Source organism: Marasmius oreades, chromosome 5 (assembly GCF_018924745.1).
Source record: "Marasmius oreades isolate 03SP1 chromosome 5, whole genome shotgun sequence".
In the NCBI taxonomy this organism is placed as follows: Eukaryota; Fungi; Basidiomycota; class Agaricomycetes; order Agaricales; family Marasmiaceae; genus Marasmius; species Marasmius oreades.
The window spans coordinates 3907895-3935272 of NC_057327.1; the positions used below are offsets into that span (position 1 = coordinate 3907895).

At 45.2% G+C, this 27378-nt stretch overlaps 8 protein-coding genes across 10 annotated transcripts; 3 read left to right on the forward strand and 5 right to left on the reverse strand.

Moving 5' to 3' along the window:
* Positions 1 to 2125: 2125 nt before the first annotated feature.
* E1B28_009412 (uncharacterized protein) lies at positions 2126 to 3935 on the forward strand. Its single transcript, XM_043154306.1, has 3 exons — positions 2126 to 2527; positions 2613 to 2743; positions 2797 to 3935. The coding sequence occupies exons 1-3, from the start codon at positions 2317 to 2319 to the stop codon at positions 3490 to 3492; spliced, it is 1038 nt and encodes a 345-aa protein (XP_043009597.1). The 5' UTR covers positions 2126 to 2316; the 3' UTR covers positions 3493 to 3935.
* Positions 3936 to 4410: 475 nt separating this feature from the next.
* Positions 4411 to 6406, reverse strand: E1B28_009413 (uncharacterized protein). Of its 3 annotated transcripts, XM_043154308.1 has the most exons (10): positions 6251 to 6400; positions 6000 to 6133; positions 5803 to 5930; positions 5701 to 5743; positions 5425 to 5638; positions 5256 to 5361; positions 5021 to 5204; positions 4827 to 4953; positions 4659 to 4742; positions 4411 to 4591 (listed from the first exon to the last, which is right to left on the reverse strand). In XM_043154308.1, exons 3-10 carry the CDS (start codon positions 5906 to 5908, stop codon positions 4469 to 4471), a joined length of 987 nt encoding a protein of 328 aa, XP_043009599.1. In that variant the 5' UTR covers positions 5909 to 5930; positions 6000 to 6133; positions 6251 to 6400; the 3' UTR covers positions 4411 to 4468. The 3 variants fall into 3 exon arrangements, with proteins under 3 accessions (XP_043009599.1, XP_043009598.1, XP_043009600.1); XM_043154307.1 differs by having other exon boundaries at positions 4411 to 4953; positions 6000 to 6192; positions 6251 to 6406; XM_043154309.1 differs by lacking the exons at positions 4411 to 4591; positions 4659 to 4742 and having other exon boundaries at positions 4744 to 4953; positions 5021 to 5176; positions 5803 to 6192; positions 6251 to 6406.
* A 1746-nt stretch (positions 6407 to 8152) lies between these two features.
* Positions 8153 to 9344, reverse strand: E1B28_009414 (uncharacterized protein; the record flags this gene model as incomplete). The annotated part of the gene is made up of 6 exons (XM_043154310.1): positions 8153 to 8374; positions 8433 to 8516; positions 8580 to 8694; positions 8760 to 8943; positions 9005 to 9110; positions 9174 to 9344. The coding sequence occupies 6 exons, from the start codon at positions 9342 to 9344 to the stop codon at positions 8153 to 8155; spliced, it is 882 nt and encodes a 293-aa protein (XP_043009601.1).
* A 2050-nt stretch (positions 9345 to 11394) lies between these two features.
* Positions 11395 to 12594, reverse strand: E1B28_009415 (uncharacterized protein; the record flags this gene model as incomplete). Its single annotated transcript, XM_043154311.1, has 6 exons — positions 11395 to 11604; positions 11663 to 11746; positions 11808 to 11922; positions 11991 to 12174; positions 12237 to 12342; positions 12397 to 12594. 6 exons carry the CDS (start codon positions 12592 to 12594, stop codon positions 11395 to 11397), a joined length of 897 nt encoding a protein of 298 aa, XP_043009602.1.
* A 1876-nt stretch (positions 12595 to 14470) lies between these two features.
* On the forward strand, positions 14471 to 15407 carry E1B28_009416 (uncharacterized protein; the record flags this gene model as incomplete). The annotated part of the gene is made up of 5 exons (XM_043154312.1): positions 14471 to 14558; positions 14612 to 15010; positions 15081 to 15138; positions 15206 to 15233; positions 15285 to 15407. 5 exons carry the CDS (start codon positions 14471 to 14473, stop codon positions 15405 to 15407), a joined length of 696 nt encoding a protein of 231 aa, XP_043009603.1.
* Positions 15408 to 17799: 2392 nt separating this feature from the next.
* Positions 17800 to 18681, reverse strand: E1B28_009417 (uncharacterized protein; the record flags this gene model as incomplete). Its single annotated transcript, XM_043154313.1, has 1 exon — positions 17800 to 18681. The coding sequence occupies one exon, from the start codon at positions 18679 to 18681 to the stop codon at positions 17800 to 17802; it is 882 nt and encodes a 293-aa protein (XP_043009604.1).
* Positions 18682 to 21208: 2527 nt separating this feature from the next.
* Positions 21209 to 23799, forward strand: E1B28_009418 (uncharacterized protein; the record flags this gene model as incomplete). Its single annotated transcript, XM_043154314.1, has 11 exons — positions 21209 to 21619; positions 21674 to 21829; positions 21894 to 22054; positions 22113 to 22281; positions 22350 to 22500; positions 22557 to 22680; positions 22737 to 22964; positions 23051 to 23239; positions 23327 to 23410; positions 23482 to 23555; positions 23630 to 23799. The coding sequence occupies 11 exons, from the start codon at positions 21209 to 21211 to the stop codon at positions 23797 to 23799; spliced, it is 1917 nt and encodes a 638-aa protein (XP_043009605.1).
* Positions 23800 to 25376: 1577 nt separating this feature from the next.
* On the reverse strand, positions 25377 to 25879 carry E1B28_009419 (uncharacterized protein; the record flags this gene model as incomplete). Its single annotated transcript, XM_043154315.1, has 4 exons — positions 25377 to 25442; positions 25513 to 25573; positions 25631 to 25804; positions 25872 to 25879. 4 exons carry the CDS (start codon positions 25877 to 25879, stop codon positions 25377 to 25379), a joined length of 309 nt encoding a protein of 102 aa, XP_043009606.1.
* Between the last annotated feature and the right edge of the window lie 1499 nt (positions 25880 to 27378).

The window sequence follows — 27378 nt, forward strand, 5'->3', positions numbered from 1 at the left end:
GTTTTTGTTTTTCCCGTGATCACTTCGTCCCCTGACGGCGTCGATATGTGAAGCGTATTTGGATGGTCCATGTCATTAATCATTACCAGTAGTTTGGGTCGTATGAAACACAGGATCAACGGGGTGGAGGTTATGGTAATTGTATCGATTTCGTGGAAACATGATACACATGATCATAGGAAGGAGATGGCGCATAAAGCTTCTTTCGACGACGGGGAAAGTATGATATTAAATGGAATGTGGTAAGACGAAGGATAGGGGGTGGGGGAGACGGAAAAAGAAAAAAAGTAAACAGTACCACCTGACGTCAATGACTAGTCCCGTTCTTCATGTCATGTCCGTAATATTGAGAGCCGAGAAGGAGGGGTCGATTAACGTACTAGTTTCCTTGCATCGATGGGTCAATAGAGAAGAACAGGTCTTGTTCTGTTTCCTGACGATCAAGGTGAATATCGAAGACAATATCGGTAGTAGAAACGGGAACGGGTTCATATATTCACCCTCGCCGTAAATCATCTTATCATTCGCGATGCCTTATCCTCATGCAGGGTTCAAACGTTCCATGTCGTCGATCGAGGGAAGGAAGGGAGCGATGAGGATGAGGATATGTAGGATCATACGGGAAGAGTTGTCAACGAGTAGCGTATATAGAACGAACGAGATGCATACGACACTGGCGTTATCCCCATTCTATACAACTCCTTCAACTTTTCGAGAGCGTTGACCAATTTCCTCCTTCCGTGCACCGACAACCTTGTCAAATTCAGTTCAGGGTTACTCGCTGGCCAATGGGTCCACGTGTACACATATCTGTGGCGGTAAGAGTTCAGATTCCGAGTACCAAGAACCAGGGGTAGGCCTGAGTGGATGATTAGACTCTATGTGGACTCGGTGTACAGGATGCTGTATTAAGAGAGCCTGCTTGGAAAGGAGGCGAAGAATGCAGTTCTTGGATAGACCATGCATGATCATTAGAACAGTTCTAGTCCGAGGCTTTGAGACGCAGCAACATTAAAGCAGTAATCCATATAGTATTACCACTATATTGCATGACAGGGCACTTGGGCGGAGCTTGAAATTTCTATATTCATGGGTAGCCCTACGAGTCTAGGTGAGTCAAATTCGTGTTGTAAGGGAAGTACCCATAGCTGAGCATAAAGGATGCGAAAAGAAATCGTGGTGGAAGCGAGGAGAAGAGGAGTAACGCAGTGTGACTCTCGCGGGTCACTAGGTCACAGAGTCCGACGGCCGTCGTTGCTCATCGACGACGACGACGACGACATACATTCGACGACACAACACGCCTAAGTCCGTGGAGAACGAAGGACTCCTGGCACATGGTCAGTTCAATTCAATCCCGCTTACACCGCCAATTGTTGAACAGATAGCTGACATATCTGCTACTTTATATAATCACCATCTATCTCCACATATGTTCACGATATGTAGAGTCACATGACAATGCCATAAATACTCAGCACAAATGTTTCCAGTGGTCCTCCTGCCCTACTCCTACATACATTGACCTTTGGTAGGTAAAATATGCCATTTGGACCCATTTCCATCACGGGAGGAACAAGGGACGCCAGAATTTCCTTTGCTGGACTGTGTTATGGCATTATTACGGCATGGTCAACATATGTTCACGATATATTGAGTTTATGGGATATATATAAAGTAGCACATATCTGTACGACATGGGCCGGTTTTGGTGGTGTACCCGGGCCTGCTGGAACGGCTGTACTCGAGCCTTTTTAGGAAAATTGATAGCGTCCGACGCCCGAAAATCTATACGAAGATCATTAGAAGATGGACTGGAGTAGAACGAGCCGTGTAGCACGGAAGAGTCTCGCTTTCCACCATATTTTTGCCAACGAGCCCTGGTAAGCCCTTTATATGTTTTATTTTCTTCACGTACTATTTGTTTGTGCTGTCCAGTGCTCAGTTGAAGCGATCAATCCAGAATGTGTAACTTGTAAATGATTCGGATGAGAACCGGGCGCGGGCGGATGGCCCTACATGGTGGGTTCTGACCGTTAAAAGTTACCTATTCCATTTCAGCCTTACCGTCGCACGCCGCGCCTCGAGCAGTGCGAATCGGAAAATCAGATATATTGACCGCGTGCTTTGACATTGCCTTTTCCCCTCTTCTTCCCGTCTTCTTTCACAGGTTTAAAAGCGACCTGCAATCTCGGCCCTAGATCCCATTCCCCGTCTGTTTCTCCCCCCACGTTGTTGTTATCTTTCCTTTCATCGACTTTGCTTTCTGGACGCTACTTGCGTCCCAAGGTCTCCTAGTCGCCCCCAACTGCTACCATGGACGATGGATCTCAAACGACGGCAATCCGCGAGAACGCCCTCGTGACTCTCCCCCGCCAAACGCTGTCCTGCGCCAGAAACCAAACCGTTGTCGTCGAACGGAGGAGGAGAAGAATACTTTTGGCTTCAAAGCCCAGCTCACCCGGGGCCATGTCATATTCAATGGTTACGATTGAGGATGTCGAGGTAGTTAGAACTACCACTGTCCGTGAGTACACCCCTTGTCTGACTGTCATCGATTCATCTCTACCTTTCTACCTGCACATTTTTGCTAATCCGGTTTAGCCTCATAGACTCTCGTGACGATGCAGTAGAAAGCACACCCGTCGTACAACCCCGTCCTGAAGAATGCGACACCGACCTGAAGAAGGCCGCCGAGGTGAGCCCCAAAGCTCCCGCCATGAATGGAAGGGCCAGATTCATCGTAAGTTCAAAATCGTCCATTTGTTCGAGTCTGTCCGCTCACTGTTTGATTAGAACAGCTCCCGGCGACAAAAGCTGTATCACTATCTTCCGAACGGTCCGGCCAGAAGATCTCGCTACAACGTTCCGCCCAAAGAGCACAAGACGCCTGCGACGCCGTTTATCCCGCCTACCACTCACGTCATACATCCTTCAGAACGAGATGGTGAAGGCCAGAAAAACCTCGACTCTAACTATCCCCGGCAACCTTCCCCTTCCCCCTCGAGCTTTACCTCGAGTTGTGATACAGCGCCTTCCGTTCAACTTCCTCCCCCTACCGAACAGGGCTCTCCTGCCCAGTTTTCAAACCCTTACGCTTCCTCGCCGTATCCATACCCTTCCCTTTTGCGAGTCGATTTGGAGCCTTCTGGTAGTTCCCACTCGTATACTCCCCCATACACATACACTCCCAACTCGAAGGAGACGTATTCTATCCCTTCCCCTTCCCAGCATAACGGGCCTGCGGATTTGGAGGAGACGCCGATGCCTTCTTTCCCCTCTCATTTCGATTTCGAGCAGTACAGTTCTGGTTCTGGTTCTGGAGGAGGTTACCCGGAAACACATTCTTTCCCTTCTCTTGAACCGGAAACTGACTTGGAATCACCGTCACCAACGTCGGAGACGATGGACCCAAGGGAGGGGTTAGGTTCCAGAGAATACGAGCTCAGAGAGCTTAGAGACTTTTGGAAGGAATTCTACGGAGAGTCGTGAAATCATGGTCTTTACTCAGAGATGGGGCGGGCTCGAACGACAGAGGAAGAGGTTCCCTATGATATACTTTTGGGAATGAACGAGCAAACGAGTCATCTTCTTGGTTTTTTTTCTTTGCGCTCAAACTCGAACTTGAACTTTTGTCACGGTTGCAACTCGTTTCGGAATGCTTGGATGCTTGGGGTTCTTCAGGCTTCAGGCTTCGGGGGCACCATGGCCACGCTCTATTGCGGCGTTCCTGAGGTAAACTGTACTTGAAACAAACAGACAAACGGACAAGAGGGCTTAGGTCCCTCGGTGGTCGCGGAATACAGCAAAAGATTTGGTTTTTTTCTTGCTTATTAATAAGATAAGATGTATATCTCTTAATAATGTTAGCTGGAATCGATAACGGCCGTTTTTCGGCCGCCGGGATGGGCAGTCGACAGTCGACCTGGCTACAGCATGTTCACTGTTTCACTTTAATAGCTATAGCTATAGCTGCTTCGCCCCTAAGCTAAGAATACCCCGCAACGGATCGTGCCAGGATGGAATAATACGAAAAAAATCATTCACATATGTATTTAGGATACCCGGCGTTTGCGGCCCGCACCAGTCTATGTGTGAAATGAATATGAATTGGGGGCAAGTTTCAATTTGTACCTATCCGTTGGCCCAGCGGAAATTATAATATCATACAGTACAACAGCGCTGGCATCTGTCTATCTTACGTCCATCGAACCGCTAACGATGGCGCATACTTGATACAATCATGGGCCCGGCGGCCGGCGCTGTGGAGAAATCATACTTGACCTTCTCTCCGATACCAGTACTGTAGTAGTATAATTCACAGCATTGGCGTCGGTTTCATGCATGTTATGTTACCTCTACATCCATAAATACAATCAAATCAACGGCCCATTTGCGTTTTCCAAAACGTGAACTTTCAATCATGGGTTCCATTGCGAGGCCGTACTGTAGAGATTCTACTTGGATTCTACTGAGCTACAGATGGATGAGGGGTCCCGGCGTTGGTGATACTAGTTCTCCCAAACATCGTTTGTTCTAGTGACTGTCCTCGGTTCACTAACAGCAACACCACGAGCGGATAAATCCCCTTCTTTTACATATATAAAGTATGAAGCGAGTCGGTAATCTCGGATTTCAAAGTACCTGAGAGTACTCACCGCAATCTGAATGTTCAGAGGATCATAGATATCTCCCAACGTTCCGATGGGTAGTCTGATTAGGGTACAGACTAGAGTTGTAATCTGCCAGTGTCCGTGGGGTGGGGGGGGGGAGTTAATAGTTAATAACTTATAAGACCATCCGTTAGAAAATCAGATGTGACAAACGATGGAAATGCAGTATATCACTCCTGACTCGATTAAGAGTACCATAACCTTTTCGCCTCTCGTTCTCGTTCTGCGCCGACGACTCGGAATAGCCTTTAAATCGAACTTGATCCACCGACGGAACCGCCTATGAATAAGAGAATAGCGTTTAGTCGGTATTTCGGGATTTACAGGTAGTGAGCGTAATCACCCACCAGGCCTTCAAGGCTATCAACCCAGTCGCTGATAGATTCATGAGCAAAGAGAGCCCGAGGTTGGAGGTTTGAAAAACGTCGATGGCCCGTGTCAATTTCTTGATTCGAGGATCGGAGGTACTTCCATCCACATGAGGGATGGATTGAATAGTGATTCTAACAATGATTGTGGCGGATATCGTGGCTGGAAGGTTAGTTATTGATGAATGTGAAGGAACACTGAGAATTGACGCACTACAGGCGCAACATAGGAAAAACAGGGGAACATAGAGCCAGCTTCTGTACTCGTCGCTACATATCGCCCAGGCCCTCCATAGCACGACGCCATCCGTGAGAGCGTACTAGATGAAACACCAGATGTGACTCATGTGAGTAACCGTATAGGAATAGGTTTGGAATCTGACATTCATCAAAGCAACCGATCCCAAGATAAGTTCGAAATGAGTGATAGGTGAAGTCGTAAGCGAGGTAGATGGAGGGTTGTTGTCAATGATCCCATTCTGGATTTTCTGGAGGAGATCGAGTAGCTTGGAAATCCAATAAAGCGTTGAGATGAAGAACATGAAGATGGACATGATGAAAAGGTATTTCCGCATGCTGTTCTTCAGACCTGTCTTGCTATTGAACTCGATTCAGCGACTTTTGGATTTGTATTGCTAGGAAATGGACTCGGCGCGCACATCATCGAATATATTGAGAAAATCGCCAAGCTGGTGTAGATACCTAGATCGATTGTATCATACTCCAGAAGATAGACGGACACTGTATCCAATCGTGCGCACCATATAAAAACGTTTGACAAGTGATTCCAATCGCATAATACATGATAGCGATTCCTTGAGTCGCTCTCTGAGCTGCGTTGGTAGATGATGTGAGTAAGAGATCCATTGCCCTGGATGCGTCTGCGCGACTTGGATTATATAGTATGTTAATCTTCTGAGAAGTGGGATCTGTCAATCTTCCGATGATCATTTCTTACCTTATAAGACCTCCCGTTAACGTTGTGACCTCCCGAGGGTGGGTAGCTTCTTTGTTCCTTGAGGAACTTCAGGTTACCCGGAATCTTGGATGTTCTTGCATTACGAGGCGAGTACACTGTACAGTCCTCTCATGCTGCGAAGTCCACAGATCAGTACTCGGCCAGAATCTAACGGTCTGTTGCATGCACCAGCCTGTGTAACCAAATAAACGGTTGTCATCAATCATGAATCCCATGTTCACCGTACTTACCACATGATACTCGAGTATGACACGTCAATCATCCTCACAGATCGAGATCACAACCCACATTATCGAGAAATTGAGGATGAAGAAAGATAAGTATGCATGGAGGGCTGGCAGTGCCGAGCGGAGGTGGTGGTTCGAGAATGCTAATGTGGGTGTGACAACTACATCGTGACCAGAGTCCACTGACGATTATTCCTCAGTTGACGTGACGTTGACAGTATGACATCTTCGAAACAAGTCAAAAATGACCCAAATGTGGTGATTTATTTCATATTTATTTACAGAGGCTGAAAATAAATCGATAAACCCTTTTGAAGCACAATTAATTTACCATTAAATGATTAATATCGCTTAATTACTTTTAAATAATTAATAATTAATCGTCAACAAGGGTTTTTCTCTGCCACCGTTAATTGAGAAAAGGCAGCAGCAAAACTCATCTTGTTGTATATACAAGTCAATGTTTTCTGGATTATCTATGGAACTGTATTGATGCTTCACAAAGAGGGAAGTTGCAGGTAATCAATACATTACGGCACGAATTGTACCAGTACGGTTCGCACAGCCACCCTCAAGTCACATGTGGAAATCAGCATGAATCATACAGCCACCCTCAAGTCTATTCCTTGTGTTTTGGGTACTTCACGTGGCATTAGGGTGTAAGAATTTACTCAATAATATGTCTGGGTTTTAACCCTACCACTATCTGCACAGAGACTTATCATGGTAGCCTTATGATTCCAATTTTTTAACCTTTCCCACGCAGGTATTACGGCATGAATTATACCAGTACAGTTCGCACAGCCACTATTGTAACTTGAACAACCACCACCATGTACGACAAATTGACGACGAATCAGGGTAAACTTCTTCAATATCTTCTTTCCTTTCTCCAGATATGCAGCTGTTTACCAGGTTCAATTTTAAAGACAGAACAGTCAGTTATTACCCTCGTGATCTTGCTCGTAAGTACTTAGCAATGCTATGTCCATTATTGGCTACTACCTACCCTCGTGATCAGGCTTATCCTTGACTTAACCTGTGGCTCTGATCAAGGCACCTACGTCAATGTCACGTCAATGTCACATCAACTGAGGAATAATCGTCTGTACCCTCATCGTGACCATTTTCAGTCAACGACGTCACATTTGCCACGTAAATCTTCCTTCGCAACCGTCAGGAGCGTTATCCTCGTGAATTGTGGACGACCGCTTCTGAGGTGGGGGCTAGCCTCGTTAGAGCAGCTATAGTTATAGACCAACTATCGAATCTCATACGATTACTTGAGGGCAGGTTCCGACAGAATGATCCCGTAACAAAATCAACTTTGTGCATATTGACAGATTGCATTTATCGCCTACGTTTCGATCGGGAGTTATTGATTTCTGCCTCTTGGCTCATATCCGAGAAGTTGGAAAACGAGTCGTTGTGTACGAGCTCGTTCGGATGCCTGGGTCCTTCGGGTCCACGCTAGGCGTCGTACAGTACGGTTAAAAAGAGCGATTGCAAGTTGGTGCCTCGGTGGCGTCGGAAGCAAGTGCAGTTATTTAGAGATAATACAGGCTCTAATCGGGACTCAACGAAGGGTTTTCAACGATTTTATTCTATTGAAGCCCACTGGTGGCATGAGCATCTCTTCTTGAATGTGCCGTGGCTTATCCAAGGTTCAGCTTGCCTCGCTTTCCCGTTAAGGTATCCTGTAACGGAGATAATAGTTGGGAAATAGTACCACTCAAAGCTGTAAGCACTTACGATAACACCCGGCCTTCGCGCGCCCGCACGGTAACTAATAAATTGAGGATAAGTATAGTTTACAGTTGGCATCTGTCTATCTTACACACACATACATAACTGATACGATCGATGGGGCCCCCGTTGGTTGGCGACTTGCGACTCGGGTGCGTTTCATTGAACGTGAACACGACTGAACGTTCCTACCAGGGAAGCGCTACTCGGACGTACAGTACGAAAATGCAGAGATTCTAGCATCCCAGGATTGTTCTCCAATGTCCGTACTACAGATGGAGGAGGGCCGCCAGCATTGGTTATGGTGTTTCTTCCAAGCATTGTTTGTTCCAGTGACTGTCCGTGGTTCACTAGGAGTAACACGACAAGTGGATATATCCCCTTTTCATGTAACGAGTCAGTAAGCTGTCGGATTTCAAAGTACCTCAGAGTAACTCACCGCGATCTGGATGTTCACAGGAGTGTAGATATCACCTAAAGTTCCGACGGGTAGCCTGATTGATGTAAAGACTAGAGCTGTAATCTGTCCATGGGGGAGCGGAGTGAATAGTCCATAGGAAATGCACAAAAAACAAAAACGACGAACAACGGAGATGCAGTAAAATACTCCTGACTCGACCAGGAGTATCATAATTTTTTGGCCTCTTGTTTTACCACCACGAATAGCCTTCAAATCAAACTTGATCCACCGACGGAACCGCCTATGAGTAAGAGAATAGCGTTTAGTCGGTGTTTCGGATTACGGGTAGTGAGTGTAATCACGCACCAGGCCTTCAATGCTACTAACCCGGTCGCTGATAGATTCATGAGCAAAGAGAATCCGAGATTTGAGGTTTGAAAAACATCGATGGCCCGTGTCAATTTCTTGATTCGAGGATCGGAGGTAGTTCCATCCGCATGTGGTATGGATTGAATAGTGATCCTAACGACGATTGTGGCAGATATCGTGGCTAGTGGATGGTCGGAAGGTTAGTCACCAATAAATGAGAAGGACACTGAGAATTAACGCACTGCAGGCGCAGCATAGGAAAAACAGGGGAACATAGAGCCATTTTCGGTAGTCGTCGCTACATAGGGCCCAGGCCCTCCAGAGCACGACGCCATCCGTGAGCGCGTACTAGACGAAACAGGATATCTGCCAGTGAGCAACCACATGGGAATATGTTTCAAGGAAACTGACATTAATCAGAACAACGGATCCTAAAATAAGCTCGAAATGAGTGAGGGGTGATATTGAAATCGAGGTGGATGGAGGTTTGTTGTCAATGATATCACTCTGAATATGCATGAGGAGATCAAGTAGTTTGGAGATCCAGTAAAGCGTTGAGACGAAGAACATGAAGATAGACATGATGAAAAGGTATCTCCGCATGCTGTTCTTCAGACCTGTCTTTCTATTAACTTCAGTTCAGTGACTTTCGAACTTGTATTGGGAAATGAACACATCGCGCACATCATCGAATATATTGAGAAAAACGCCAAGCTGGCGTATATCCCTGAAGTGAATTGCATTGAGCTTCGGAAGTCAGACGAACATTGTATTCAATAGGCGCACCGTAAGAAAAGGTTTGACAAGTAACTCCAATTGCATGATACAGAATAACAGTTCCTTGCTTCACTCTCTGAGCTGAGCTAGGTGATGGATAGAGGCATTCCATTGGCCTGGATGTCTTTATGCAACTTGTTTTATATATGTCGGAAACGACGGAAAGATATGTCAATCTTCTGATATATGTGGATCTGTCAATCTTTCGATCTTTCGATCATTGAATGATCATTCTGACGTCCAATCTCGGCTGTAACTTTGCCGAGGGATAAGCTCCGATTCTTCTGAACATCCTGGTTTGAGGTCGCATTGCGAGGCAAGTTCAATCCCTCTCGACGCAAATTTGGCGAGTCTAAAACCTTAGTAGTCAGCTAAGTGTAAAGGTAGGATGGGTCTACCCGTTCAAGTTTTCTGTGTCACTACATCAAACCTGTATGACGATGCCGGATGCAATGTTCACTGCATTTAATTACGCTGATTGAGTTGATCCTAAGGTTGACATACTTACCACAGAGATCGATTTTAGATTGTTTGCGTCTGAGACGGATCACCTTTGGATCACCTGAAAGACTGGGTCCTATTGGACAAGCGAAAGACAACCTTCCGGACCACTAATAAGACTGGATTTTCCATCTGTGGTAGCCTATCCATAATTTCCAGTTTGTTTTCAGTGTGGTCCACCATCTTGAAATATCATGATCCTAACGTGGTACTTCGGTACGACTTGGAGTTGGTCGTTTCCAAGAGAGAGGAATCTGGTTCGAAAGATTAGGAAGAACCGAGACACGGACACGACCACCAGGCTGTAGTAAACTTCAGATGCGGTGACATGGCGGTTCGAAAGACATGGTGGTTCGAAAGAAGGTGCGACACCTGGCACGTGACATCGTCCACGAGGATTGTGTGCCGGAACTCGCCAGATCTTTGATCAACTTGCTTTCAAACCTGTAATCTACTAGGCCAGGTGGATTTTGGTCCCAAGTCCGGCCAGGTTAGAACAGAGATGCTCATGAATCAACGTTGCCATACAGTAGCTGCGCAGCGCGCGGACTCTGAAAATTCCAATTGAGTGCAGTTAAACCCTTTTACCGACAGTGCGGCTCACACAGAATCCATTTATCGCCTACCTTTCGATTTTATAAAGATCTATTGGGTCAACTTGACTCGCACCCACGGCTGCTTGTCACAATTCTACCAAGCGTTGTTTTGCGTCGTACGATTTCGCTGCTTAGTGCCTCGGTGGCGTCCGAAGCAAGTATACATAGTGCAACTCAGGTAGTGATGTTATCCGGTTCAGGTTCGAGCCGGTTCTACACGGTCGAACCGGTTTCGACATCGCTTCCGAACCTTGAGGAACTGGAACCGGAACTCGAGGATTTTGGAACTGCGACTCGACCAGTTCGAACTCAGTTCCGGGCCGGTTCCAGTTGCCGTGGGTTTGAAAGGTTGGCGGCATGATGCCGAGCAAGAGTACTCAAAGCTTTGACAATCCGAAATAAAGACCGGGACCCGACGAAAGTCTCAGTGATTTTACTGTAAAGCCGGCCCAGATTGAAAACCCGCGTGGACATCTTCCTTGAGATGCTGGTGGCAGCCGTTGCTCCTCCGACCCGGGTTCATCTTGCCCGAGGCTGCGTCTCGCTAAGGTAGCCACGAAATGGATGGTGCCGAAATTGGAAACGTAGACATAATGCGGCCGTCGAGGCAACGTCGAGGCCTCGAGGGCCCGCACACGTGATAGTATGGACATTAAATTAAGGATAAGTATACTTTCCAGTTGGTATCTATCTATCTTACATATACATAACTGACACGATCGATGGACCCCTCTTCGTTGCTTGCGTTTCAATGTGTTTCAAACTTGACCACGGCTGAACGTTCCTGCCAGGGAAGCGCTACTCGGACGAACAGTGCGAAAACGTAAAGATTCTAACGTCCCAGGATTATTATCCGCCACAAATGAATGAGGGTTCCCGGCGTTGGTAATAGTATTTCTCCCGAGCATCGTTTGCTCCAGTGACTGCCCGTGGTTCACTAGGAGTAACACGACAAGTGGATATATCCCCTTTTCATGTAGCGAGGTCAGTAAGCTGTCGGATTTCAAAGTACGTCAGAGTACTCACCGCAATCTGGACGTTCACAGGAGTGTAGATATCCCCCAAGGTTCCGATGGGTAACCTGATTAATGTAAAGACTAAAGTTGTTATCTGTTCATGGAGAGTGAAGTCAATATTCGCCCATAGGAACCCTAAATCAGAAACAACAAACGATGGAGATGCAGTACAATACTCCTGACTCGACCAGGAGTACCATAATTTTTTCCCCTCTCGTTCTGCGCCCACGAATAGCCTTCAAATCAAACTTGATCCACCGACGGAACCGCCTATTAGCAGTGAGAGAGAAGCGTTAGTCGGTGTTTCGGATTTACAGGTAGTGAGCGTAATCACTCACCAGGCCTTCAATGCTATCAACCCGGTCGCTGATAGATTCATGAGCAAAGAAAACCCGAGATTTGAGGTTTGAAAAACATCGATGGCCCGTGTCAATTTCTTGATTCGAGGATCGGAGGTAGTTCCATCCACATGTGGTATGGATTGAATAGTGATTCTAACGACGATTGTGGCAGATATCGTGGCTGATCGATGGTCAAAAGGTTAGTCACCGATAGATGTGAAGAACAAGAAAATATTGACGTACTGCAGGCACAGCATAAGAAAAACAGGGGAACATAGAGCCATTTTCTGTAGTCGGCACTACATAGGGCCCAGGCCCTCCACAATACGACGCCATCCGTTAGAGCATACTAGACGAAACACCAGATGTGAGTAACCGCATAGGAATAGGTTTGGAATCTGACATTCATCAGAACAACGGAGCTTAAGATAGCCTCGAAATGAGTGAAGGGTGAAATCGTAAGCGGGGTGGATGGGGTTTTGAAGGGTGAAATCGAAATCGGTGTGGATGGGTGAATGATATTTTCCTCAATGTCCATGAGGAGACCGAGTAACTTGGAGATCCAATAAAGCGTTGAGACAAAGAACATGAAGATAGACATGATGAAAAGGTATCTCCGCATGCGGTTCTTCAGACCTGTCTTCCTGTTAACTTCGCTTCAGCGACTTTCGAACTTGTATTGGGAAGTAAAACTTAGCACCCACCTCATCGAATATATTGAGAAAATCGCCAAGCTGGCGTATATCCCTAAAGTGAATTGCATCATTTGAGCTTTGGATATCAGAGGGACATTTTGATTAATGTCACCGCACCGTAAGCAAAGGTTTGACAAGCAACTGCAATTGTATGGTACAGAATACCAGTTCCGTGAGTTGAGCTAGGTGATGGGTAGAGACATTCCATTGGCCTGGATGTCTTTGCACAATCTGTATTATATGTCGGAACCGACGGAAAGATATGTCAATCTTCTGAAACTTTTGATATCTGTCAATCTTTCGATGATCATTCTGACATCCAATCTCTGGCTGATTCAGGGGTTAAATTACGAGGCGAGTCCAATCCCTCACGACATAAATTCGGTGAGCCTAAAACGCAGATGAGAACTATCAGTAGTCAGCTAAATGTAAAGGTGGGATGGATCTACCCACTAAGCGTTTCTCCAACATCAAACCTGTATGGAGATGGTGCAATGTTCACCACATAAGTTAATTACGCTGATTGAGTTGATCGCATGCAACATACCGCAGAGGCAGTGTCTGCCCTGGAATCGAATCTTGGGATTGAGACGGATCACTTAGAATCTGTTTGACGAGCGAATGACGGCCTCCCAAACCGCTCAGCTTGAGTAGGCTGGCGTGCTGGAATTCAATATCCATCTGGATTCTGTAGTAGCCTATCGATTTATTTGCCTCGGTGTGGTCGACCACATCGTGCATGCTTCGAGACGTTAACTTCAAGTTGATTATGTCCCGGAAAAAGAGGAACACGGTTCGAAAAAGTGAAGCCAACCGGGGTACGATACCCACGTGTCATCACCCACGAATTCGTCACATCAACGTCACATTTTGCTTTCTCTGCATCACCATCACGATTTTAAAGATTCAGTCTGTCAAGGTGGATAATGGTCTCAAGCCTGGCCGGCCAGTTAAGAACGGAAATTTGCATGAATTGCGACCATTACAATCGTTTCGGAAAAACGGCGCTTCAACCTCGCTACAGGTACCAACGCCGACCCAAAAAATTCAATTTGAGTATAGTCTAAACCCTTTTGCCTTACATTCTTACCGAAAACTGACAGAACACATAGAATCCATTTATCGCCTACTTTTCTATTTTCTATTTATGGAGTCAACTGTAAAGTTGGCTCGCACCCACGGCTACTCGTCGCAATTCTACTAATAGCAGATTACTACTTATCATGAGAACAGTCCTTGAAAGTCGCCGTTTTAGACCCTAGACAATGGTAAGCCGTTGAACAAAGGAGTATATATGACTGACTACAACCACTGACCGTTCTGTCTTTATCTTTCTTCAATATCTCTATCTTTCAATGAACGTACGGCTCTTGGCCTCTAGTAAGTCTCACTTCAAGTATTCGCGAGCGTCGATTCCTACTAAAGTTGTTGATTGGTTCATTTCATCTCAGGCTTCGGAATGAGCCTGACGATTGGCCATATCTACTTGTGTAAGAGAGAGGAAAAGAAATTTCTTTCAACGTGAGCTTTCCAGATCGACGTTCCTCATCCTCCTGGCACTTACCTGATGTCTTTTCAGGAGTCCTAAGAATCTAACCGCTGTGCAATTACTGTACTTGTTATGCAGATATGTGACTCTCATTTTGCAAATGTGAGCAAATCGACCTCCAATGAAATGTTTATGGACGTGGTGAATTCACGAGATTTGCGTTCTGACACAGCCTCGACATTGCCGTTTTCAGCTTCGACTCATACAAATCTGCTGTAGCGTCCAAATTATCTATGCAACCTTGCCTTCTCCACGTCGCATTCAAGGTTTTCTCCGCATGTGTTGTTTATTCGTTGGTGCATGTTATCTTTACACTACGAGGTATGTGATATACGCAATCATCAGAGTTCAGGCCTAATTCAAAAACTTTTCAGTATATGCATTGTATGACGGAAGTCGGAGAATTGCTTTCATTTTCGGACTTGTGTGTGCTGCAAGACTTGCCGTAGGCGTTTACGATATCTCTTCGAAAGTTACACTTGGTATCGCACATCCTCATTTGGTAGCCCATTGGTTCAACCACCTCTGCTTCCCGATCCGAGCCTTTCCTGGAGATTTTGGAATTGTCTTCTTCTGGCGAGTTCTCCGTTACTTGTTTATCATCGACACTGAGAAGGCATTCAACAGTTCAGTTGAAATCACCACGCAGTTCACGCTATGTTATCTCACTTTGAGGAAGACCTTATTTTTGGAAGGCGGGTGGTCTTTGAAAGTTCTTTCCATTGGTTCGGTGTTGAACAGAGACGCGCTCGTCGCTCCTCTGGCCTTTACCGGTGCGTAAGAATCGGTATATATTTTTCGTTGCTCAATCTTTATTTCCATCTTGTTTTCGTTTTTGGTCAGCAATATTTACCGCGGTCATAACGGCTCGACCAGTGGATGCTGCTCTGTTTATTTTCCCGTAAGAGTTTCCTCATTCTATTCTCTCGGGTCTGGCGGAGGACTAGGACTGATATGGATAAGTTCAGGACACTGATTGCGGTCCCTTCGTGCTTGGTGTGTATTTCCTCCAAAATGTGACGTAGTCGCTGACGTTCTTCGCTCAAGGCTTGTCACACAATCGTTGATCTACAACGGTTGGGAGACGAACCAACCTCGGAAGTCTCTGACGAGATGATATTTTCCACTTTGGACAACGTCTGGGATTCCCGGACACATACGGCTGTCTGAAATCCAAAGAAAACTCGACATTCAATGAGAGGCGCGGTGCGAGTAATCCCTATATGTATATAATATTCATCTCGTTGCGACCGCGGACCCCTTGGTAGTTGAAATGATCAATCCCAGTTTTCGGCGTTCGTTTCCAATTTCTTCAACTTTCCTTGAGATGACTTCCCTCGGTCTCCCGCCCTTCATGGAGTTATTTAGCTGTCCTAATGAGACCTCCAAAACGACCCCACGAAATACTGGGGGTAGAACCGCCACGACAGTGGAGCACTGTTAACGACGAGAGGGACTCGACAGTCCATGATTCGTCAGAACTTGGAATGGAGAACGCCGCTCCTTAGGTACATATTCAATCCACTCTGCAATTATATACTATTGAATTAACAAAAACATCTAAGTATAGTATCACTTCTACGGGCCTCAGTGCGGAGTACTGTAATCAGTGATTTTGGCGTTGCTGAGTCCTGACTCCGACTCACCACGACAGGTTTATTGACTGTCGTTTCATGCATTTTGTTTAAACGAGAGACGTCGCGACGTTTGTCTCAAAGTCAAAATTTGAGTTTGAGATCTCAAAATCTCAATCTCAATTCCAGTATCTGAGTCTCCATAGTAGCTGAGGTGAGGCATACAGTAGTCCATAAAATAATGTTATAACTTATTCTCAAAATTTCAACAGATCTCAATATATTTAATGTCTCAATTGTTCAAATCTCAAAATTATTTTACAATCTCAAAAACTCAACTCAGGCTCAAATTTGAGATAAGGTTGAATTTAAGGTTCTGAGAAGTATATGAGTTTAAATATCTAGGGAGAAGAGATGAGACAGGTATATCTATGTATGTAGAGTAGATAACTTATCAATCTGAAGCATTAGAATTGGTGTTATTTTCCTTAGGAAGGGACGAAGAGTAGTGTTAGCAATTGTGATTGCGTTACACGCGCGCGCACGCTATATCACGGACTTAGGAATTTTTTTGACTTCCCGAAAAATTCCTAAGTCCGTGATATAGCGTGCGCGCGCGTGTAACGCAATCACAATTGCTAACACTACTCTTCATCCCTTCCTAAGGAAAATAACACCAATTCTAATGCTTCAGATTGATAAGTTATCTACTCTACATACATAGATATACCTGTCTCATCTCTTCTCCCTAGATATTTAAACTCATATACTTCTCAGAACCTTAAATTCAACCTTATCTCAAATTTGAGCCTGAGTTGAGTTTTTGAGATTGTAAAATAATTTTGAGATTTGAACAATTGAGACATTAAATATATTGAGATCTGTTGAAATTTTGAGAATAGCAATAATCTTGTTTTATGAGCCATCCCCCACCTTGGCTATTCATTGGGACTCAGATATTGGAGTTGAGATTGAGATTTTGAGATCTCAAACTCAATTTTTGACTTTGAGACAGACGTCGTGACGTCTCTCGTTTAAACAAAATGCATGTATTTACTGTTATTGACTGAAGTGATATTGCATTGGGCAGGGTCGAATTCATTCTGGAAGTGATTCAAAACAACGCCTATGTACATAGTATCTACGGTGGCGCTGACGGAAACGGGTTCAGGAAGTCTTCGCAGTTTCGGGTCCTCCGAGTCGGTCGTTTCACAAATTTGACTGGAACTTAAGAGCCACAATCGCGTTGAGGTTGTGCCAGGTCGTACTAGCGGCAACGATTCCTAGGTGAGGAGAAAGACGACATATAGTCTTCTTCTCCGAGTGACCGCAAAGTGCAGGCAGGGAAGAATCAGTCAGAATATTCGGTTAAGGGTTCCAGAACCTTACCAGTGGCGTAATGATAGGATCCGGTGGAAACGGGGGGGAGTAGATCCAGCGAAAAAAAATATAAATGGCAGGGGTCTAGATCTAACGGAACGAATTGGGCGCGTAAAATCAAATTCGAATTCGTGCCACCACCTGGCCTAAAAGACGTCGAGTAAATAGAGTGTATTATTCTCCATCATGCTAAACCATTGGTGAGCCGCTACAACATCACAAATAACACAGATACATCGCCGATCAGTGATATTCAGGTTGACCTATAACGAACTAGTGGCAAACAGACAATAAAGAATGGGATGAATATCTTGGGGTATATCCGGGAGCTTCGCGCCTAGGTCAAACTATACGAATAATGATAGAATAGTACGACTAAACCGGTACATGATGCACTGCATTGGACACTTCCTGACGGCGTATTGAAAAGATCAAAGAACGACTCGGGGGTAATGTCGTGGCACGAATCATTTCTCAGGAGAGAGGTATTATGAACACTCCACTCAGCTAGAATGTAACAAACCCGAAGCCATACTCGAGTATACCTTATTCGAATACATTGGTGGCTTTTTAGACCCACCCAAACAGATTTACAGGAACCACTACGTCTAACATTCTTGGTAAACACGACCGTTCGCACCAGCAGGCTTAACATCTACATCTCGAAAGATTACCGAGATCTGGCTACCCCTTGCCTGACAAGCATCATTGAAATTATCCAGCCCATTCCCCGATAAACCCGTGTCATAATATTCAATCTCCAAGACCTGATTTCCATACACATCTGTATAGCTATCACACTCATCAAATTCCTGGCACTGTTCCGCAATAGCGAAATCGAAACCTGCTCCAGCCTTCGCCTGAACGGACTTCTCTGCTGCGTTCTTCTGGCCAAAGGCCATATTGAGCGAGTGAGCATAGTCCGCGAGGAGCTTGGCGAGTTGGACGTTATTGTTGAATGTGAGACGACCATTGGACCGGGAGTAAGAGTCAAAGTTGTCCGGTTCGATGGCACTGAAACCGCTCTGCTGGCAGCCAGAAATCCACCCATTGATGATCGTGGCAATCTCTTCCCGGTTCGCGGCTGTGGAGGTGTCGAACAGAATCTCGCCTGGCCAACCGGGGTCAATGAAGTAGTTTCCGTTGGCCCTTCGGAGAAGGAGATGATCTCTCTCAGGCGCTGGTGCAATATGTATGAATATGGGTTGGGGATCGCTGAGGGCAAGATAGAAGAACTTACACTTCCAGAAAGCGTTGTCATCGGTTTGAGTCTGGAAGGCATTTATGTAGCAGATATTGTATTTATTCGGCGCGGGACTATCAGTGCGATCCCGAGTGACTACTTGGACGTCGACATCAGGAGTGTAAGCACCGCCAATCTGATAGTCGAACTTTCCATTCGCAGGAAGAGGTGTGATTACTCGCTTCATGACTCCAGCATTGGTAGAAGCAAACGAAAACACGAAAAGAAGGAGGATCGAGGAGATCATTGCGACTTGGATACAAGTCGAAAATCCGTGCGTCGAATTGAGAGAATTAAAAGGGCCTCTGTTCAGCTTTTATCATGTAATGATCCTTCCCAGCGTTCCGAGATAAGGCACTGATACCCGCATCTAAGTGGACGGCTCGCAAAGTCTAAAAACCGGCAGCTGCATGATCACTCTGCCGACAAAGTTCCAGCCTGGGTTAGCTGCTTTTCGTGGCGGTATTCTCCCCTGTTACGTTGATTACAGTTATAGTCAGTATGTATTCCTGATGGGTAATCCCGATTATGCATACTCTATAAGTGACGACAAATAGGGCATCTAGAGCAAGTGAGAGAAGCTGAGATATGGGTATTGGCAGCTTGAGTGACCCACTGGATAAATGCAAACGAGATCGACTAACCTGGCCATTGCACGGAGCACCGTTCTGTCATTCAGAAAATCCTCTACTCCAAAAGTACATTATGGATGTCCGGAAGTAGTTTAGTTTTCACCGGCGTTGTACCATCCTACTGTTCTCAGATCCATAACCCCCTAACCCAGTAAGCTCAAGGTATAACGAGCATTTTTCGTGCATCATTCTAGTTGGAGCTCTAGGAACATTGATGTATGTAAGTATACAGTGTACCTTGTTCCTATCGTGCATATAGCTTCTAAGGTACAGATCAAGGTCCAGAAATCGCTGGAGATCCATCCAAGGCCATTCCGAAGCTCTTTGATGGGGAAATACTCCAATACAATAGTGATCACTATTTCTGAAGGAGAAAAACGTTCAAGGCACTGCCTTCATTTGCAGCATAATGGGAAGCTGAGCAGTATTTTCGAGCCTTGATCCACGATCTTATGTAGGGAGGGACTAAGAGAGTTGATTAATACACGAGGGGATGCGGCTCCGCCGGCTTGCAAAACTGACGCACCTAGTTTTCCGGCACAAAAAGTATATCCTACAAGGCCAATGCATTCGAATCCACAACTTGAGGCCAGCACGGTCAATTCACTGGCCTTGGATATCGTACCAGCAGTATTTCAGAAGGAATAAGTCTGTCGAAAATTAAATCTAGATAGAAACAAACTGACGATAATTGCTATGGAGTCAACGTGGTCTAGTTGAGGCCGCTGAGCTCTCCAGGCAGACGTCGGAATCCTAGCGCAGATGTTTATAGAGAAACTATTCACATAAATCAGAGAAGTCAATGGGTAGTGAAACGTAGCCATACCATTCTCCTACATCTTTCTCCGAGGCAACTAGAGCTGACTACGAGAGGAAGCCAGCGAGGAATTGGGAGGTCAATTAAGTGGCCTGGCGGAGATACAAACGAGTAGAGTCAGAAGAATTATAGCGTAGTACGAACTCACCGCCTTCAGATGTGATGGTTTATGAAAATGTCATTCCGGAATGAGCCAACGCAACACAACCAAACATTCGTGGCCAGCATAACACAGCCAAACAACCTTTTTTGAACTCGACGTCTACCGGTGGTCTACAACAACTCTTCTCGAGTTTTCGCTACCGTCTCAGATTATCGTCCGATTTCAAATCGAAGCAAGCAATCTCATTACAACTTACCACTCAAAGTCTCAATAGATCCCTTTTTTTGAGACATTCGTACGTATATGCCTGTGACGGTATAAACTTCTCAATAATCCAACCCCATCCGCTCTCGCTGTTTATCCTCGCCTAAATCTTTGCTAGCTGGGCAACAGCTGGTCCGGGGGTTGATTTGCTCGAAATGAGACAAAACTCCTGTTAGCCGGTTCGTTATCTTATGACGGTTTCAACCTCTAATAATCTCTATAGTTTCTAGAAGGGCATCTTCCTACGGTCGCTGATATTAATCTCTACCAGAGGGCAATGCCAATTCAACACGGGCGGCGGGTTTGGATCGATGTCTTAAGCAGAGCGTTTAACACGAGATATGTCCTGTACGAGGGCGACCGGCGCGGCTGCGGTATTGAATGAAGAGGAAACGTTGGAATCAATCCTTCTGTTCTTGAAGTTGCCACAGAAGATGGATCTTGAAGCTGAAGTTTCACTTTTTGAAATGGATCAAAGCGCCTGTTAGTCGTCTTTCGTCATTTTCCAGGGGTTCTTAATCAGCTCAACAGCAATAACATGAAATCTGGGCGCAAGTTGCTGTTAACAACTGGCGGATCGCGCTCGATGATGATGTTGAATAGGTTCGTATGTATGTCGGCGCTAGCACGATCTCGTTACTCATTTCCTTTCCTTTCGACAGCCCCACTTTGTATCCACACTACCGTAGTTTTGGAGCGGTTTTGCATGCAATCGTAACAGCTACTTCGCTTACTCCAAGTGACCCGTTTGTATCGGATCGTGAGTGAATCTATCTGGGCACGACTATCTTCACAGGAGCTGGTGTCATCATTGGCTATCCTAGCTGGAGGTCGGGAAACCCGGCATTTAGCTCCACCTTACCGCTCAACCTGACACTTGTAAACCGATGTGAACGTGAGGATTCCTTATATAAACTCGACCGCCTTTCGTTATCCTCAGTTATCCGTTACACCAACCATGTTCTCTACCACGAGAAGAAATGGGAAACCTCCCGTCGAGAAACATGAAGATTCAACTTCAGATTTTCTCAAGGAACATGCACCTGCTCGTCGCGCTCCCAAAACCAGTGTCGATCTCGAAACGCAAAACTTGAACGCCAAACTCGCTAATCCTCTTGCCGGTATCCCTCGTGAAGATCTTATTGTACAAGCCACGCTCTTCGCAGAGAAGTACGGTCTTCAGGATCTTACCCCCGAATTACAAAAAGGTGCCCTGGTCGCCCAGGATCCGACTGCTTTCGAGGAGCACGAGTTGTTGGACGAGAAGGACAAAGCTATCTTGCGTCGGGAGTTGACTCATAGGTGGTCACATCCAAAGACGTTGTACTATTTGGTCATTCTGTGTTCGATGGCAGCTTGTGTTCAGGGGGTGCGTTTTGACCAGTGTATTACCAGATGCCTTCTCGCTAAATTCGTTATATAGATGGACGAAGCAGTGATCAACGGAGCCAACATTTTCTTTGCTACTCAGCTGGGTATCAATCCCGAAGAAGGAGATCGAAACCAATGGCTATTCGGTCTCGTGAACTCCGCACCTTACTTGTGCTGTGCGATCGTGAGTCCATGGCTCGTCGCCCCGGTGAATTTTCCCTGTTTTCTTTCGATCTTTATCCCACAAGCTCACCTGCCAAATACTTAAATAGCTCAATCATTACTTAGGTCGCCGAGGAACAATTTTCGTAACCGCTATCATCTCGTGGTTAACATGTATATGGCAAGGTCTTACCAATACCTGGTGGCACCTTTTCATTGCCCGCTTTGTTCTGGGCGTTGGAATTGGTCCTAAGAGTGCCACCGTTCCGATGTATGTTCCCCTAAGCCAGGAAACGTTTAAAAACCTTGCGACTGACTCTCACTTTTAGTTACGCTGCGGAATCTGCACCCCCAGTCATTCGTGGAGCTCTGGTCATGATGTGGCAGACATGGACCGCTTTCGGTATCATGCTTGGAACCGTCATTGACCTGGCGTTTTTCAAAATACCCGACCTGAGTGGTATCCGTGGATTGAATTGGCGTCTTATGTTAGGTAGCGTATGTCTTCTTTTCTTTCCAACGCTTTTCCGACGTTCACAGCTGACAACCAATATTTGTTCCCTTAGGCCGGAGTTCCCGCGTTTTGGTTAGCTATTCTGGTTTATTTCTGCCCCGAGTCTCCACGTTGGTACATGCGCAAGGGGCGATACCGAGATGCCTTCAATTCTCTCGCTCGTCTCAGACATACTAAGCTACAGGCCGCTCGTGATATTTATTGTATGTTCCTCCTTCACCCGTACGAGAACTGGCTCAGGGATGTCACTACTTTTCAGACATTCATGTTCTTTTAGAAGCCGAAAAAGACAGTAATGTGCAGGGTCGCAACAGGTTTTTCGAGATGTTTACCATCCCTCGGAACCGTCGGGCTACCGTTGCTTCTTTCATTGTCATGTTCATGTATGCACAAGTCCTTTACAGGCTATTCCAAAGTATTCACTAATTGGGACCCATAGGCAACAATTCTGTGGTATCAACGTCATCGCTTACTACTCCACAAACATCTTCGTTCAGGCCAAATTCACCGAGAAGCAAGCTCTCATTGCATCTTGGGGATATGGTATGATCAACTGGCTCTTCGCCATTCCGGCCATTTATACCATTGACACTTTTGGTCGACGGAATCTGTTATTGATTTCGTTTCCTCTCATGGCGACTTTTTTGCTCTTGACCGGTTTCGCGTTGTGAGTGTTCTTTTCTTTCGTCAATCATGATCTACTCCCCTCCCTTGGTTGAAGGTTTCCTCACGTGCTTAAGTGATATTTCACAGTTGGATCCCATTCGACCCAGACAACCCAGACGGAAAACGTATCGCTGTCGTCGCCCTTGGTATCTACCTATTCGCAATGGCGTACTCTCCAGGAGAAGGACCTGTCCCATTCACATACTCTGCTGAAGCGTTCCCGTTGTACATACGTGAGGTTGGAATGTCGTGTGCTACGGCTATCCTTTGGTTTTTGTAAGTCTTTCCCCCCGCCCCGGCGATCCGTATTTGTCGCTTACCTTCACGACCCCTCCCCCTCCCCCCCCTTGACACACTTACTAGCAACTTCATCTTGGCACTCACTTGGCCGCGGTTACTTGGTGCATTCGGGGCTCAAGGCGCGTTTGGGTGGTATGCTGCGTGGAAGTACGTTCTCTTGGTTTCATAGGTATAATGTTAGGACCGGCTGATTGACCCGGAAATTTCTCATATCCCAGTGTTGTCGGTTTCATAGCCGCTCTACTATTCGTCCCTGAAACTAAAGCGTTATCTCTTGAAGAGTTGGACCAAGGTATGTTCGTCGTTTAACACCCCCTTACGGATTGCCCGAACTTCCAACTCAACCCTTTCGTTCCTCCGAAACAGTTTTCAGTGTTCCGACGCGTATCCATGCTGCATATCAACTCAAGGCGTTGCCCCATAATATCAGGAAATACATCTTTAGGATGAAAGTCGATGATTTACCCCCACTATATAAACACGAAGGTGTTATAGGGACGAAGACTTATGCTCCTGGTGGTGCGGGACATGCATAAGCACTACTAGCGCGGGAAATGGACGCGATCAGCGCAATAGTATATTTACTCCCTTTATTCACTTATTTATGTAATATTTGTGTGGTTACTGGTATGTGTAGTACTAAGCCTCCCATAATATCGGAATCAAGTAAACTACAGCAGGACGAGGTTAGTTGAGAACAGATCGCTTTGAAGCGCAGATAATCAAACTGTGGTTTAATAGATATTGAACTACATATAATATTAAATTAATATTAAACTAAAGAGCAAGTTCAACTGCGAGTTGACCCAAATTGAGTTCAACTGTGCAGTTCAACCAAACTGCATTACTCTAAGGTACTTGTGAAATGTTGGGTTTTTATACTAAGTAATTCTAACCTCTAAGAACAAGTAGAAGAACATGATAAGTACAAAATGCAGTGTAGTGTAATAGTGAGTAGCATTATTGTTAATAAAGTATAGAACCAATGAAGGCTGATGTTGATGATTTTGATTGTGTTACACCTGCGTGTGGTCCCGTGGGTACTTACCATTTTTGGATGTGGCTGTGTAAAACCTACCAGTAGGGAAATTAGTCACACATAACCTTTTATAGTAAGTGGGAAAGAAGGCACACACACGTTATACTATCCTTCCACTTCTCTTAGACTCTGGATCATCTTGGTATAAAATACTTTTTATACCATTTCATGATTGTGTTGAATGAACTCCAAAGTTGAACTTGGGGGAGTTCAACATACAGTTGAACTTCCAGGTTGAGCTCAATCATGAGTTGAACTTGAGGACTGTTGAGTTTATTCAGCACACAAGTTGAGTACTAAATCAGAAATAGTATTTTATACCAAGATGAACTAGAGTCTAAGAGAAGTGGAAGGATGGTATGACGTGTGTGTGCCTTCTTTCCCACTTACTATAAAAGGTTATGTGTGACTAATTTCCCTACTGGTAGGTTTTACACAGCCACATCCAAAAATGGTAAGTACCCACGGGACCACACGCAGGTGTAACACAATCAAAATCATCAACATCAGCCTTCATTGGTTCTATACTTTATTAACAATAATGCTACTCACTATTACACTACACTGCATTTTGTACTTATCATATTCTTCTACTTGTTCTTAGAGGTTAGAATTACTTAGTATAAAAACCCAACATTTCACAAGTACCTTAGAGTAATGCAGTTTGGTTGAACTGCACAGTTGAACTCAATTTGGGTCAACTTGCAGTTGAACTTGCTCTTTAGTTTAATGTTAATTTAATATTATATGCAGTTCAATATCTATTAAACCACAGTTTGATTATCTGTGCTTCAAAGCGATCTGTTCTCAACTAATCTCGTCCTACTTTTCAAGTAAAAGTTCGACCGTATCGAAACAAGCATTACCATATTCTTCGGTTTTCTCAACGAGAAATTTTTAATCACATACCAGCCCGTCTTCCATTCATGTACCCTAGTTTACTATACACAGGTGACAGGACATCTCTTCCGTCATTCAGCGGCAAATCTGAGATATCAATTACCAATAACCTCACCCGCTACAGCTACGCTCATTCATTCAAAACTTCCAAAGCTTGTAGTAATGCCCTCTGGTTCAATCCACAACGTGAACAAACTGGAACACGTCTTGGTGGCCAGTACCCAAAGGACGACATTCAATCTGTTGGGTGAGTTAGAAACACCGGAGATGGGCAAACAAACAAGACCAGAGAACAACGACAAAAGCTCACCTGAGCATCTTTATCGCCTTCGAGAATGACCCATCGTGACTTCTTGTCATTTGTGGAGATCCTGGGTGGAACGGGATTAATCGATCTGAAGACGCAAAAAAAAAGATTATCTGCCTACCTGTATGTGTTAGGCAGGTCTCCTGGGGCAGGTTCAACAACCCATCCCTCGGCGTTAGGTCCGTTCCCCAGGATGGCCCAGACCAACTCGTTGATTTGACCGGTGTTGGCAAAGTTGGGGTAGGCCGCATGTGTGGGGTATGCCTCCTGATCCTTCAAGATGCTGGACGCCCCACTAAACGGGAAAAGGCAATGAACAACATTAATCGTCCATGAAAGCTATAGTTTAGTCAATGACTGACCAATGCATGATTGGGCGGAATGGGCTTCACGTGTTTGACAACCGCTTTCACGCCGATTTTGCCAAAAAATTCTGTTCTGCTGAAATGTGTACTGAATTTAGGTAATTCAGGCAGAAAATCAGTTGATTTGAAATGTGCGCTGTTGGAGCTAATTTCTGCTTAGGTGAAAAAATTCGGCATCTATCCGATTGGTCCGGATCTAGCAGAAATATGTGCCGAAAGGCCATATTTCGATTCAGTCGATTTACTGCCTGAATTTCCCAAATTCGCTACATACTTCTGCAGAGCAGATTTTTTGGTGAAATCGACGTGTTTGGAACCCAATGATTTGTCTTCATTCAGGCGACAAGCAATAAGTTCCCCGCGAGGGGAGAAGATCAAGAAATTCCCGTTTGTGAGAGGCATTTGAAAGTGAGTGTGATGAGCTGGAGAGGAGGAGGGTACTAAGGGCGCTTTTTATAGTCAATGATATCGACGCTTACAAATATCTAGTACTACTTATGAGTCTTAATGAAGTGGACGGGCCGACCAGGGGCAGGAAACAAACCGATGACACCTCACTTTTGTTTAGCAAAGAAATTCTACTATTTTGTACGTCTGGGTTAACCAGCATCATCTCTGCATTATGAATTACATTTCTCTGAACGTCCGGGTTAAGCAGTTTATCATCAGGTATGGTTGACTCCCAAGAAAAAATATATACAGAGAGCGAGTTCCGGATTTTACGCTTCATCTATGTTATCTTGCCTTAAAAGACAGTATAACCCATACTGTCGTGCATTAGCAGGTTTCAATTTTATCCGTGTTCCACTTACGATGACACACAATGCTGCCAAGATTTCTAGTTTTAGGACGTGGTTATGTACATTTACATCAGGAACTTACCAATTTGGTGGTGGGGACTTTTTACGGCTTTTTGGGGCTTGTACAAGCCAACAAGTCGCCAGCCACCAGTCATGTCTGATTCCCGACCAGCTCCATTTTGCTCGGGTCCGTCCGCCAAGATTTTCCGGTCAACATACATTTTTGAGATAACCTCCGCTGCTGGGGGTCCTTGGTGAGCAAATAACATATTTTAGACTTGAGACAAGTTGTTTTAAATCTATTTTATGGAGTATAGCTGCGATGTACAGACAAGCTGGTGGACTGCTGAACTTGCGAGCTGGTCAAACCGGCTGAAAAGCCCCGAAAAGCCCTTAAAAGCCGAGAAAGCTCACCACTAAATTGGGTAAGTTGCTGATGTAGTACGTTCTTGGTTCTATTTTTCTAGATTGACGTCAGCATGAAATACTTCAGATGGCACGGATATTAACTTTCGCAAAATAACGGTTGATGTTTATTATTATCTCCGCGTCATCAAGCCTTTTTTTGCTCTGCCAGAAGAATCAATCAGTCAGCGCAATGTGAATAGTTGGTACAACACGTACGCTCAGTTCTTCATATTCACATCGAATATAAGGGTGGAACCTGAGTGTTTTATTACGACGATTGTTCATTTTGATTGAGT

Coding starts and splice junctions, on each gene's coding strand:
- E1B28_009412 (XM_043154306.1), top strand. CDS start 2,317: ATGGACGATGGATCTCAAACGACGGCAATCCGCGAGAACGCCCTCGTG. Junction 2,528..2,612: donor AGTTAGAACTACCACTGTCC/GTGAGTACACCC, acceptor TTAGCCTCATAG/ACTCTCGTGACGATGCAGTA. Junction 2,744..2,796: donor ATGGAAGGGCCAGATTCATC/GTAAGTTCAAAA, acceptor CTGTTTGATTAG/AACAGCTCCCGGCGACAAAA.
- E1B28_009413 (XM_043154308.1), bottom strand. CDS start 5,908: ATGGATCTCTTACTCACATCATCTACCAACGCAGCTCAGAGAGCGACT. Junction 5,362..5,424: donor GATCGGTTGCTTTGATGAAT/GTCAGATTCCAA, acceptor TGTTTCATCTAG/TACGCTCTCACGGATGGCGT. Junction 4,954..5,020: donor TTGATAGCCTTGAAGGCCTG/GTGGGTGATTAC, acceptor TCTTATTCATAG/GCGGTTCCGTCGGTGGATCA.